The 12,708-nt window shown below is 42.4% G+C and overlaps 1 protein-coding gene across 1 annotated transcript in view; it reads left to right on the top strand.

Annotated features, from left to right (window-relative positions):
• DTX4 (deltex E3 ubiquitin ligase 4) overlaps nucleotides 1-12,708 on the top strand; it is a 39,343-nt gene that overhangs the window by 14,516 nt on the left and 12,119 nt on the right. Inside the window, exons 2-3 of the mRNA XM_083348199.1 lie at nucleotides 6,242-6,986; nucleotides 11,329-11,390. Coding sequence (XP_083204325.1) covers nucleotides 6,242-6,986; nucleotides 11,329-11,390 — 807 coding nt within the window. The remainder of the gene's footprint in view (nucleotides 1-6,241; nucleotides 6,987-11,328; nucleotides 11,391-12,708) is intronic.

Raw genomic sequence — 12,708 nt, 5'->3', positions numbered from 1 at the left:
AAATTTAATAAAATCAAATCAAATCAAGAAAGAAGAAATGAGCGTGTTGTTGCAATAGTATCCTTGCTAACCCAGCCCCTCAGAGTAGTTGCTAGCCTGGAGAATGAAGCCTGTGGATCAGTCTTCATGGAATATTTGTGGGTATGTCTGGGTATTTTTTTGCAGTGAAAATCAATGCTACTTTAACAACCAGGAAGCAGGGAAATATAATTTAGGTGCAACATTTTTCAATGCTAAGTAGTCAGTGTTAAATGTTTTACAGCAGAGATGTTGACCTTTTAATTGATTTATTTCCTCCTCTTCTTGGTTCTAGTTAATGCATTGGTAAATATAGGTCATAATGTACACAAGCCAATTATTTCCTAGCCTCTTCTCTGAATAACTCTCTTCTGGGGAATTTGCCAACTTCCTGTTCATTCTAACTATATAGGCAAGAATCGCCTATCATATTTTCTTGTGAAAATGTGCTTCAGTAAATAGTCATTCTCTGTTTAGAATATTTCTTTTGCAGAGAATGTCCCTGATCAGAATATTTATTTTTTTGGAACTGCAGTTATAAACAAAGTTAACTGAATTGAATATACATCCAAAAGATGCCAATAGTTTGCATTCTTCACATAATCTTGGTTATCAACAGCTGTCAGTTACATATGTCTTGTATCAAAGTTAATGAGATTTCTGCACAATTGCCTGTGTCCTTGACCAGTACCACAGTTTTAGCTACCACTTAAATTATGCAGACCAGAAATTAAAAGTCAGGATTCCTAAACTGCCTTCACCTCATCACACCACTGAAATTACATTTCAGTTTTGTCTCTTACTGTCCTTTACCGTGCAAGTACATATTGTCTGGAAATTTTACATTTTTTTTTTTGGTCTGAATAACGGAGTGCCTTATTTCTTGAGAAATTCTGAGTACACATCATTGTACTTCCACATAAATAGTCGTCAAAATATTGAAGAATACAGTAGATTGGGATGTTGAGGGGGGTGGTGGTCAAATAGCCAGGTTTAGCTTCTGTTGAACCTTGCAGAAAGAGAATATGAGGTACCCGTTGTCTGTGTTTGCTGGGATGAGAAGTAGAGTGCAGGAGGTTATTAAATTAATGTTGAAGGAGGGGCTGGATATACAAAACAGTTTTTGTAATTGCAGTTGAGCATCAGCCGCCCCCCCTGCCCCCCCAGCCGCCTGCTTTTCAGTTTCCCATGTCCAAGCAGTTGTTTCCAGCTTGACTTTGGCGCTGGAAAAAGAGTTGGCTGAGAAAGAAACTAGTGTGATGGGCAGTTGGTGAAGCAAGACTTGTCATTTAATTAATGTCTTAATATTGCCACCAGAATGCATCACTTATATTGATGGACATCCATAGTCCTTTGCTTTGTCATGTAAAGTAGCCCTCTTTTGACTACAGATTTAAAGACCATCCGCTTCGGAGACCTGATCTCTTGGGAATAAGGCAGATTATACTTTTTATAAAATAAAATATAAACACAAGAGACCATTAGAATTCTCTCCTTCTGCCTGTTTGCTCTGCTTTTCTTTGGAGATTAGAACATTGAAAGTCTGTGAACTGGGGCAAAGGAAGCACTCTTGCATGCAACAAAGGGATCAGTTGCAATAATTGCCTATAATTGGGGGCTTGTGGTGATCTTAAACCTTCCCCTGCCTTGCTTGGTTTATTGAAGATTATGCCTCTTCTATGGCATTTCTTAGCATCTCATGAAGGTAAAACTAACTCCAGAAGGAATTTCGTTAACCTTTCTTTTGCTCTTGTTCTATAGCAGCAAGACCCTCTCATGTTTGTTATTTTGGCAAGAAATATACTATACCCCAAAGAGTTACCCCAATATACTATCCCGGTTAAATGGTTGTCAAAACTAAGCAGTATTTTGGCAGCTGTTAGCTACATCACTGCTTGCTTAGCTTTTATTCCTTGGATCAGGACTGAGAAGATGAGCTAGCAAAACAGCTGCCAATCAAACAGGGAGCTGTCAAAATATTTCCAGTCCCATGATGAGAGCCGGGAAAGCCAGCTTTTGCTTCTCAGGGTAAATGTGGAAAGAATGACATGTCATTCCAGCAAATATGTGTTCCTAACCTGTGTTTGTTTAAATTACACAGAGGAGCACAATTTGGAAGATGAATTTATGGATGAGATGAAAGACTGATTAGCCAATTCATCGTTTGCTGATTCTCCCTCATAAATCACCCTTCCGCCTCTAATTTCTGTTCTCCCCAAGCTGAACTCTTGGGAGGAATTCAGAGTCCAGTTTGGGGAGGTTTTTTTTAAAATGTATATGCATATATTATTTTATATTCTGCCTCTCTTCCCTGTTGGAATTCAAAGTAGGAGACATTTCAGTAGGAACTTGTTTGTGCCTTCAGATATTGTAATACCAGGGGGTTAGATGCAGCAGAGAATTGACAGAGAAGGGAATGGTGTGTGGAAGTTTCTACATACGTACTTTGGTAAAGATAGCCTGCAGTAGAAAAAAGGAACTCCATTTCAGCTTAGCAAAGAAACAAGAGAAGCCTCCCCATTATTAAAACTCTGGAGCACACAAGTCAAACAGTGTAAGTGAACCTCCGCAACTACCTTTGGCCTTTTAATGCATCTTCTTACTATTATTGCATGCAAACTTGTCCAAGTAATCGTCAAGGAAGCTCTATGTTGACTTCAGTCATTTTGTTTAAGGGAAGGATAAATTATATAGTACTTTATAGTGTATTTATAAGGCAACCACAACTTGTATACAGTACTTACTTTCTTGATGTTGAATTTAAAAGAAATAGACTAAACCTTGGCTGATTGGAATAGTCTGTAATTCCAGTATTCAAGTTTGTCATGCTCTATTGATGTTGCCAAATAAAATCATGTCAATTTGTGTAGAATAGCCATTGAGGGATATAGGAGGAAAGTCCATAATGCCCCCAAATTAGGAGGAACCTAGTAGCACCTTTTCCAACTAACACATTTTTTATTTAAAAAAAGCATGTTTTGGGAGCTGAAGATTACTTCACTGGATGCACAGAATAGCTAAACCAATTAGAATTTAAATTGAGATGAACTGTGTGTTGTGTTGGGGGGAGTAGACAGGGCAGTTATGCAGGAACAAATTACACGTGAGATAGATTTACCTTATCCCCTAACAGTTGTAGCGTGTTAAAAACTCATTGTGTTTGTTGAGTTCTTCTGAGATAGCCTGAAACATTGTGGTGTATGCGGCTTGAATAGTCTCTTGCTCAATGGTACAGCTAAAATTTCCTCTGCCTCCAAAAAAAAATAATGATTACCAGCTTTATGCTAAGAAATTTTTTTCCTCCTCTTTTCAGCCCAGGAAGGAAAAGGAAAAAGTAGGTCCCTTGTTTTCTTTTTTGTCTCTGACACTTCATTGATGATTTCCCAAATCTAGCTAGAGAATCCCCAAAATGACAACTTTGTTTTCTTTTGATTTGCTAAATTCCCCAGTGACTGGGTTAAAAAATCCTCGCTAATTCTGGAATTAGAGGGGTGACAAGAATTCCTGCCAAGCCAGAGGAACATTAATCAACATGGTTTTCTCTTCCTCCCCTTTTTTCTGCAACCCAAACCACGCCAGCTTCCATCACACCCAGGTCAGTAGATGATGGCAGATTTATTTATGCATTAATTGGTCCATGGTTCAAGTCTTCACTCTGCACCCAGTCTGCAAATTCTTCTGAAGTTTTGCATCTATGGTTCTCTTCAATACCACTTGAAGTGTGGTTTCCAGTTTTGTGTTTAGATCATGCCCTGTCTTTTTTCTGCTACAGCATTTTTAAGCAGACTCTCTTATAAATACCAACATTATAATTTTCTTCACTGAATTTTGGTGCGATGTTGTCCTTAATGCTCACCTAATGCTTAAAGATTATAATTCTGTTTAGTAACGTTCTCTTATTTGCGTACAATTCCAGTTTCTTTGATGAATTTGTTTGGGTTCTTCTGTAATTAAAAAAAATCTGCCACTTTCAGAGCTGTGACTCTGTGGCCTTTGGGGTGGCAAATTTTTACTATGTATCCGTGGTTAAATGTCACAAGATCCTGCAAATGTAGCTGTGCAAGATAGATGGATCGATCTGAAAGAGAGGCTAGGTAAGTAGGTAGGTAGGTAGATCTGAGGCAGAGAGAGAATAATCCTTGTTTAGTGACCGCAGTTGGGATTGGCAACTCGGTTATTAAGCAAAACATTTGCTAAGTGAAACTGCAGGCATGCTTGCGATCGCCAGCTTTGCGTTACACAAGTTGTAAATGGATTGTAAAATTACTTTTTCATCTCCTTTGTAACTGCAAATGGTTTCTAAGTGAGGCAGTTGCTAAATGAGAATTGCCTGTCTCTCGTGTGTATGTGTATACATAAAACATTCATTCATGTATACAAGTAACATATTTCATCCTAATAATTAAGATTTAGGGTTAAGCATTTCTTTTCCCTTCTTTCTAATTCACTCCTGTAAATGCCTGCCTAGCCCCTGCATTCGTGTTAGAGCAAAGGTGGTGGAGAACAGCATTGCTCCCTTCATCTGAATCTTGTTCCAAAATATTCATGGAAAAAACAGGGCTGTGGAGCAAGGTTTTGTTTTTCTTAGCAACTGCTTTCGCTTCCTTGGGGTAGTCCACCTCTCACATATAAGGGCTGTGGATTATGGTTTCAGAATGCAACTACGGTAATCAGATTATCTTTAAACCCATTAACTGACTCTATAGGCATGGATAAAATACTAGAATTCTCATTAGCCAGTTTTGTGGATGAAATAGGTCAGTATTTTCTGAAGGCTGCCTCTTGTCTTATCTGGGGACTACAGGGTATAATTATTGAAATATAAAATGAATTTGCAACCTCCTGAGATATATCTGTTATTATAATAGCCAGGAATTTCATTGCTACTATTTATGGTAATTGATCTATTGCAGTTCTCTACTCTTCTGAACCAACTTTCAGGGGAGAGGAATGGCGAGCTAGATATTTTTGAAATAAAGCTAAGAGAAATACTACAGTTATCTGGAAGGCATCAAGGGCTCACATTTTCTGCAAGCCATCGATTTTCTGCCAGTCTTTCCTACTGGCAAAAGAGTTTTGGGAGATCAAGGGTTAATTCCAGTCCTGAAACTTCAGTGCAGAGGTTATCCCCTGTGGCTTGTATAAATATTTGCCACTGGGTGTGATCTCTATATTATCCCTGCTCTGATCATCTGACGGGGCCTTTGGTTATATAAACACGACCGCCCAGAGTTGATACTGGGATTCTGAGTAGTTAGAATTAATAGTATAATGATTTCTATCCAATAATGGTTATTTACTTGTCACTCCGGGTGGATTTTTATCCAGGAGGAATAAACTGTATTTAGCAAAAGGCTTATAGGTGGAACGGGAGATGAATTTCCTTATTTTTCTGCCAATGTTTATTTTTTTTCTTCTCCTCCAGTGCTTTGTTGTTATTTTCAACAGTTCCTAAAAGGGGTGGGGGAGGTCAGCTTATTCATTTGAAGAGACTGAACCAGCGACAACTGAACATGGATCACCCTCTTTTAACTTTCAAAGGATCCAGAATGCTCTTTAGCATGAGAAATCATTGAGAGCAGATAGAGACGACCTGAGGAACGAAGGGCAGGGGGTCGCAGGGGCAACGGCCAGCAAAATAGCAAACACTAAGTGACAGGCAAGGTGAAAACCATCTGCTTAGTTCCTCCTAAAAATGTGGTGCAGAGAGGAAAGTGGGCTGTTACCACTCGGGGAGACCTGTGTGTGACACATATATGGGGAAGGAAGTAAAAGTGGGGAGACAACGTGCATAAATCTGGGTTCCAAGGCCCTTTGCATAGCTAAAGAGTGTATGGAAAGGAAATTGAGTCAGTAAACTAGTTCAGTTTTGTTGATATTTGTCCTTGACACTCCTTTGCCAGGAAATTCTGTTGTTCCCTTCTCTGTTTATGCATGGATCTTCGGCATAGCTCCACATCTATGATGAACTTGTAAACTTGGAAATAATAGCATTCGGGCTGTCATGTGAGAAGCAGATGATTGAGCTTAAACATTGGATCTGGTTTAGTTGCCTCTTTAGGGGATAAATGTCTGTGAAAGCACATGATGTTTGTTACTGTGCTACATTTTTTTCTCTTAGCCGGCTAAAACTCTGGCATGCTTCTAGTATGTTTGGTTTAATGTTATCTTCTTGGAAGCTTATTTTCGTTTGGACATTACTTTCCCACGTCTCCCTTTGCAGGCACCATTCGCCCAGTGCGGCGCAGCTATTATGACCCCTCCTCAGCCCCAGGCAAGGGTGTGGTGTGGGAGTGGGAGAACGACAATGGCACCTGGACCCCCTACGACATGGAGGTGGGCATTACCATCCAACATGCCTATGAGAAGCAGCACCCCTGGATTGATCTCACTTCCATTGGCTTCTGCTACATCATTGACTTCAGCACGATGGGCCAGATCAATCGCCAGACCCAACGCAAGCGCCGTGTCCGCCGCCGCCTTGACATGGTCTACCCACTGGTCACGGGCACCTTGCCCAAATCTCAGTCGTGGCCAGCAAGCCCTGGTGCAGCCAATGTGCCTCCTGCCCCTGCTTGCACTTGTCCACAATGCCTTCTTGTCATGAGCATAAAGGCAACAGTGGCAGCTGGTAGCCATGGAGGAACTGGAGCTACAGCTAGCCAGCAGCCTCAACCTCCACCACCACGTAAAGCCGTCTCCCTTTCTGGCAGTGCCAAAATCCCCACGCCAGCATCAGTTCACAGGCCACAAGACGGAACAGCCACCATGCGTAGCTCTTTGAAGACCCTGGCATCTCAAGTGAACCGAAGGCAAGCAGTTAGCACCCCTGCCCTCACCACAAGCAATTCCCCTGCCAGTCCTGCTAATGCCAACGGCAAAGTGACACGCGCCAGCCTTAATACATTGAACCGAACCAATCTGCAGCGCTTGGCCATCGCACAGTCCCGTGTGCTCATTGCCTCAGGGTAAGTGCTCGTTTTTGTTCGTTACTTGTGCCTTCAAGTCAGTGTTGAATCCGGGAAACTGTCTGGAATAGTCCCTGCAGTTTTCTTGGCAAGATTTTTGCAAGTGGTTTTCCATTATCTGCTTCCTAGGCTGAGAGAGAATGACTGGCCCAAGATCATTCAGTTAGCTTTGTGCTTAAGGCAGGATTAGAACCCACAGTCTCCTGTTTCTAGCTGTGTCTTAACCACTGCACCAAACTGGCTTTAAGTACTTGTTTACCACTCCTAATACTACAACCTGGTGTCCCTCCTCCTCCTCACAAGGAAGCATGCAGTATGTGCCCGGTATTGTTTTCCCATTATCCATATTTAGACCATGGGAAGGTCACCTCTGTTCCTGGGATGTTGCAGATGGGCCCTTCCCAATTTGATGCTGTCTTGATTTAATTGATTAGGGTGACTGTGGAAGTATGCAGGTAATAGGTGATACAAATAATAATAATAATAATAATAATAATAATAATAATAATAATAATAATAATAATAAAGTTGGAAGGGACCTTGGAGGTCATCTAGTCCAACCCCCTGCTCAGGCAGGAAACCTTATACCATTTCAGGCAAATGGCTGTCCAGTCTCTTCTTAAAAACTTCCAGTGTTGGAGCATTCACCACCTCTGGAGGCAGGTGGTTCCACTGGTTAATTGTTCTAACTGTCAGGAAGTTTCTCCTTAGTTCTAGGTTGCTTCTCTCCTTGACTAGCTTCCATCCGTTGCTTCTTGTCCTGCTTTCAGGGGCTTTGGAGAATAGCTTGACTCCCTCTTCTTTGTGGCAGCCCCTGAGATATTGGAACACTGCTATCATGTCACCCCTCACTCTTCTCTTCGTTAAACTACACATACCCAATTCCAGCAACCGTTCCCTATATGTTTTAGCCTCCAGCCCCCTAATCATCTTTGTTGCTCTTCTCTGTACCCTTTCTAGAGTCTCGACATCTTTTTTACATCGTGGTGACCAAAACTGGATGCAGTATTCCAGGTGTGGCCTTACCAAAGCATTGTAAAGTGGTATTATTTGGAGACAGTGTTGAGGGAGGTAATGCAGACAGGTTCTGAGTCAATTTAAATATCTGAACGTAAGAAACATACTGCATAGATTATAAAGTGTGGTTCAGTTTTGTCCAGGCTTACGAGGAGCCGCCCACGGAGATATTTTGCTTGAAGACTAGATTGCAGAATTTTGAAGAACGACATGTCAGGTGCTCTGCGAATAGAAGGAAAAGTGGCTTTTGATATTTTCTTACTGAGGAAACTCAAGTATGTTGTGAGACAGAACAGAAAAGTGGGACATATTGGGAAGCTCTGAAGAAGCAACCAACTCTTGATGGTTAAACAGAAGTAAGCTGTTTGTAAATATATCTCGGCCCGAATACCAGCAGGATAGAAAATTCCTAAGGAAAAGCTGGGACTGACATTGACTGACGCTAGCCCATCAGTCCCCCTTCCTCTGTTCATCAAATCCCACAGACCCTTTGAACCATAAAACGGGGAAGCCTTAAAGGCCCTTTTGAATGTTAATGAGGAAGTGAAACATTCGTCTTCGTTATCCTTCAGCTCTGGGGTGCGTGGGTTCCTATCAAAAGGCCCATACATTTTTTTTTTCTTCAAGCTGCTTCCCAAACTGGAAAGTACCCTATCCTCAGCATCCCACTCCTTGCTAGGCCTCCCTTGACCAAAACACTCTTTCTTGGACATCTAATTAGCGTGTTCCTTCTCTTTTGTACGATTTTGCCATCGGCCGTCTGTTGCTGGTTGCTCCCCCCTCTGCCCGTGACCCTTCTCAAAGACTTTCCCATGGAAGAGAGCAAGGGAGGAAGGGGCCAAGGCGATGCTTCCCCAGAACAAAAGGCTCTGTGAATAACTGGGAGACACAACCAAGATTTCTAAAGAGCTGAATGAGGAGAAGGCAGGCGAGTGGGGAGGGCGGGACGTGCCCTCTCTCTTCAGATTAGAAGATTCTCTGTCTCCAGCTACCTCCTTAATCTGTAACTACAGCAACTATTGTCCAGTTTAAAAGGTGCCCCACTTTGTCTATATCTCAGCCCTTTCTGTCTCATACATCCCCCATCTATGCCTACTCCAGAGGCCTTGATAATTGCTGCAGTTCTGTCTCTGGAATAAATTGAAGATTGTTCACTTTTGAAAGCAGGAATTTGTGCCTGGAATATGATACTTTCTTGTGTTCCAAAACTGATGTCAAGTTTTGTCAGAGAAGCCTCGGAACAGCCCAGTATCATGCAGGCTTCTATGGGTTGGGTTGGTTTCTGCTGGTCTTGTAAAGCAGACTTAGTCAGATTATTGGTGCACATGGCTTCTAGTTAAATTTTATTTATTTATTTTATTTTTATTCCATTTATATCCCGCCCTTCTCCGAAGACTCAGGGCGGCTTACAAGCTTAGCAGTAGCCTTCATTCTATGTATATGCCTGCTTGTTAGGGCTTTCGCCCCCCCCCAAGCGGCATTATTACAAAGTCAGCTTAATTGCCCCCAACAATCTTGAGGATGTCCCATAAGACTAAAGCCTGAAAGTTTATGTGGTGCGGTGAGCAAATAGGATCCCCAAAGATGACTTGTGGACCCATTCTAAGAATGGATTTTCCCGCTGATTGACCAAATTGTAGACGTTTGTAGTCAATTTATCCGGATGACACAAAGGCGAGGAGAACTTTTCTAAAGGTTTTGTGGATCTATGATATTAATTTTTATAATGTGGCCCCGTTTCATGCTACGGGTTGTTGTTTTTTCCTACCTTGAGTGGACAAGGAATCTTGTTCATGTCTTTCTCCGAAAGAAACCCCAAACTATTTTTTGGAAAGCTATTCAATGCATATTCCTTCTGCATCCAGTTGTACATGTCGACATGGTTATCTGCCACTTCTTGCATTCTCAAAGTATATTCAAGATTAGGTAAAAATGGATCTGAGATGGTGCAGTGGTTAGAATGTAGTACTGCAGGCTGCTTCTACTGACTGCTGACTGCCAGCAGTTCGGCAGTTCGATTCTCACCCACTCAAGGTTGACTCAGCCTTCCATCCTTCCAAGGTCAGTAAAATGAGGGCCCAGATTGTTGGGGAAAATATGCTGACTCTAGAAACTGCTTAGAGAAGGCTGTAAAGCACTGTGAAGTGGCATATAAGTCTAAATGCTTCTTGCTATTGCTATCAGCTGAAACATTATGGGTCCAACAGTGACCAAAAATTTTGATTCAGTGACCTCACGAATGAATAGGAGAGCAACAGCTTTCCTTTCACTATTGCTCCCTGGAAGCTGAGATTTAAAGTCTGTGGTTCAGATTATAGTAGACAACCATCACAGTGAATAGCAGTTGAGAAAGCAATCTTCTGTGCATTTTTTTCTAGTTCCCTCTTTAAAACCATTAGATTTGGTGGCCACGTCCATGCCTGATGACAGTCAATTCCTCTATGCACAGATTCTAGTCTATATGCCAGCCTGATTGTCAATGCATGGGCAGAATTTGGGCATTGGAGAATTGCATCAGAGTGATGGCTGAGTCTATGAAATGTTTGAAAAAAAATTGGTATAAAAATTGGTATAAATTTCTGTTAGGCACCTGGATGTTTTAGTAAAATAATACCATCCTAACTTTGGGCAGAAGGTATAGCCTTGAGATTAAAAATAGAAGGAAAAAGCATCCTGAAAATATTTTCTAAAAAAGATTGTTTCCTATTGTTCCCATGGCCTGCCAGTCCCTACAAGACATCCTGTAATTCATTTGGGCAGGTAGATGATCATGACTGGAATAAGGCTATCCATATACATCTAACCATCTTCTCAATCCCTGGGCACACATGCCTTTAAGGAATAACATGCCTATCACAAACCACTGATTTGCCTATTGACCAAACCAGTCCTTATGCCTCTGTTACCTACCCTTCTTTCAAGTTCCATTTGCTTGTTTATCTTTCTCAGACTGGGTCTCCTAGCTCAACAAGGAAAAGTGTTTGTGCCTCAGGCTGCTAGCAACCAAAGGCAGAGTTGTAATCTGCCATGCTAGATTGGTCTAGACTTGATACCTTTTAGGATGTTAAAGAAAAAAGTCCAAGGATCAAAGAATATGCAGAAACTGCTCTCCCTCCTCCATATAGCATATATAAGATACAGTGGATTCCTCTCTGTTCTCATACTCCATCACCAGCTCCATCCTTCAGAGAATCCAAGATTTGCTTTGATGTTTGTTCACAGTTTTCTTCCCATGTATGCTTAGTTCTTAGAGACTCCTGCTTTTACAGAGATGCAGGTTCATTTTCCAGCCATCTCTAATAACCTGTGTTTTATTCTATCACAGAGTCCCTACAGTTCCTGTAAAAAACCTCAATGGCTCAAGCCCAGTCAACCCTGCCCTAGCAGGTAAGAGAATCAAAAATCTGGTGGGATCAGAATTACCATTAATAGCTCTTGATTGACCTAAGCAAGGGACCCTTAAGCAGGAAGGCATTTTGAAACCCTGACTTCAGCAGGGTTTTCCCAAGAATTGGGCGGCGGGGGGGGGGGGAGGAGCCAATTCTTTGTATTCATTCAAAAAGTGGAAGAGGAACATTGAGCAGTACATGAATGAAGATACAAGTTGTGTTGAGGAACAGATAAAGGAAGGTGATGGTGATGTTCTACAACAGGGGTGTCAGACTCAATTTCATTGAGGGCCGCATCAGCATTGTGGTTGCCCTCAGGGGGCCGGTTGGGTGTGGCCAGGGTGGGTGTGGCCTACTGGGTGGGCGTGGCCAGAGTGCATATGGCCTACTGGGTGGGCGTGGCCAGCTCTACATCATTCGCATCAAGGGTGCCTATGGGGGCCTGGGCAGGAGTGGGACAGATCTGAGGGTCTCTGGCAGAAGGGGGGGTCTCTGGGCCAGGGCCAAGGCAGTGGTGGCCGTTCCCTCACTGTTTCCAGGATGGCTTCGCGGGCCGCATGAAACCACTTCGCGGGCCGGATCTGGCCCCCGGGCCTTGTGTTTGACATGTCTGTTCTACAAGATGGGATGTTCAATGCCCATGTTGCTTGGGGATAGATAGAGACACACAGCGCAACACATCTAAAAGGTAGAATTTGGGGAAAACTAGTATACTGTACACGTGCCATAGGGAGGAAGTGGAACTTTAAAAGAAAAAAAAAATGCTCATTTTAACTATGTGTGAGAATGATTGTGCACGTTTTAGAAGTTTGAATTTTAAAAACCTCAACATTAATGCCTTTCAAATAAGTTGAATTCCCAAACCCTGAGACCAGCATGGCATATTAGTCAAACATATGAAGAGGATATGACATTGTAAATGGCTTGTCTAGTTTTCTGATTTCCTTTAAAGCCTTATAAAAATTGGAACCGGCAAAGAGCCCGTCTGCTATAACCTTGTAAAGGTAAAGGTTCCCCCGCACATGCATGCTAGTCATTTCCAACTCTAGGGGCCGGTGCTCATCTCCGTTTCAAAGCCGAAGAGCCAGCGCTTGTCCGAGGACATCTCCGTGGTCATGTGGCCGGCATGACTAGACACCAAAGGCACACAGAACGCTGTTACCTTCCCACCGTAGTGGTCCCTATTTTTCTACTTGCATTTTTACGTGTTTTCGAACTGCTAGGTTGGCAGAAGCTGGGACGAGTAACAGGCGCTCCCTCTGTTACGCGGCACTCGGGATTCGACCCGCCAAACTGCCGACCTTCTGATCGACAAG

Source organism: Vipera ursinii (assembly GCF_947247035.1).
Source record: "Vipera ursinii genome assembly, chromosome: 1".
NCBI lineage: Eukaryota > Metazoa > Chordata > Lepidosauria > Squamata > Viperidae > Vipera > Vipera ursinii.
This window is presented reverse-complemented; position numbering and strand designations above follow the sequence as displayed.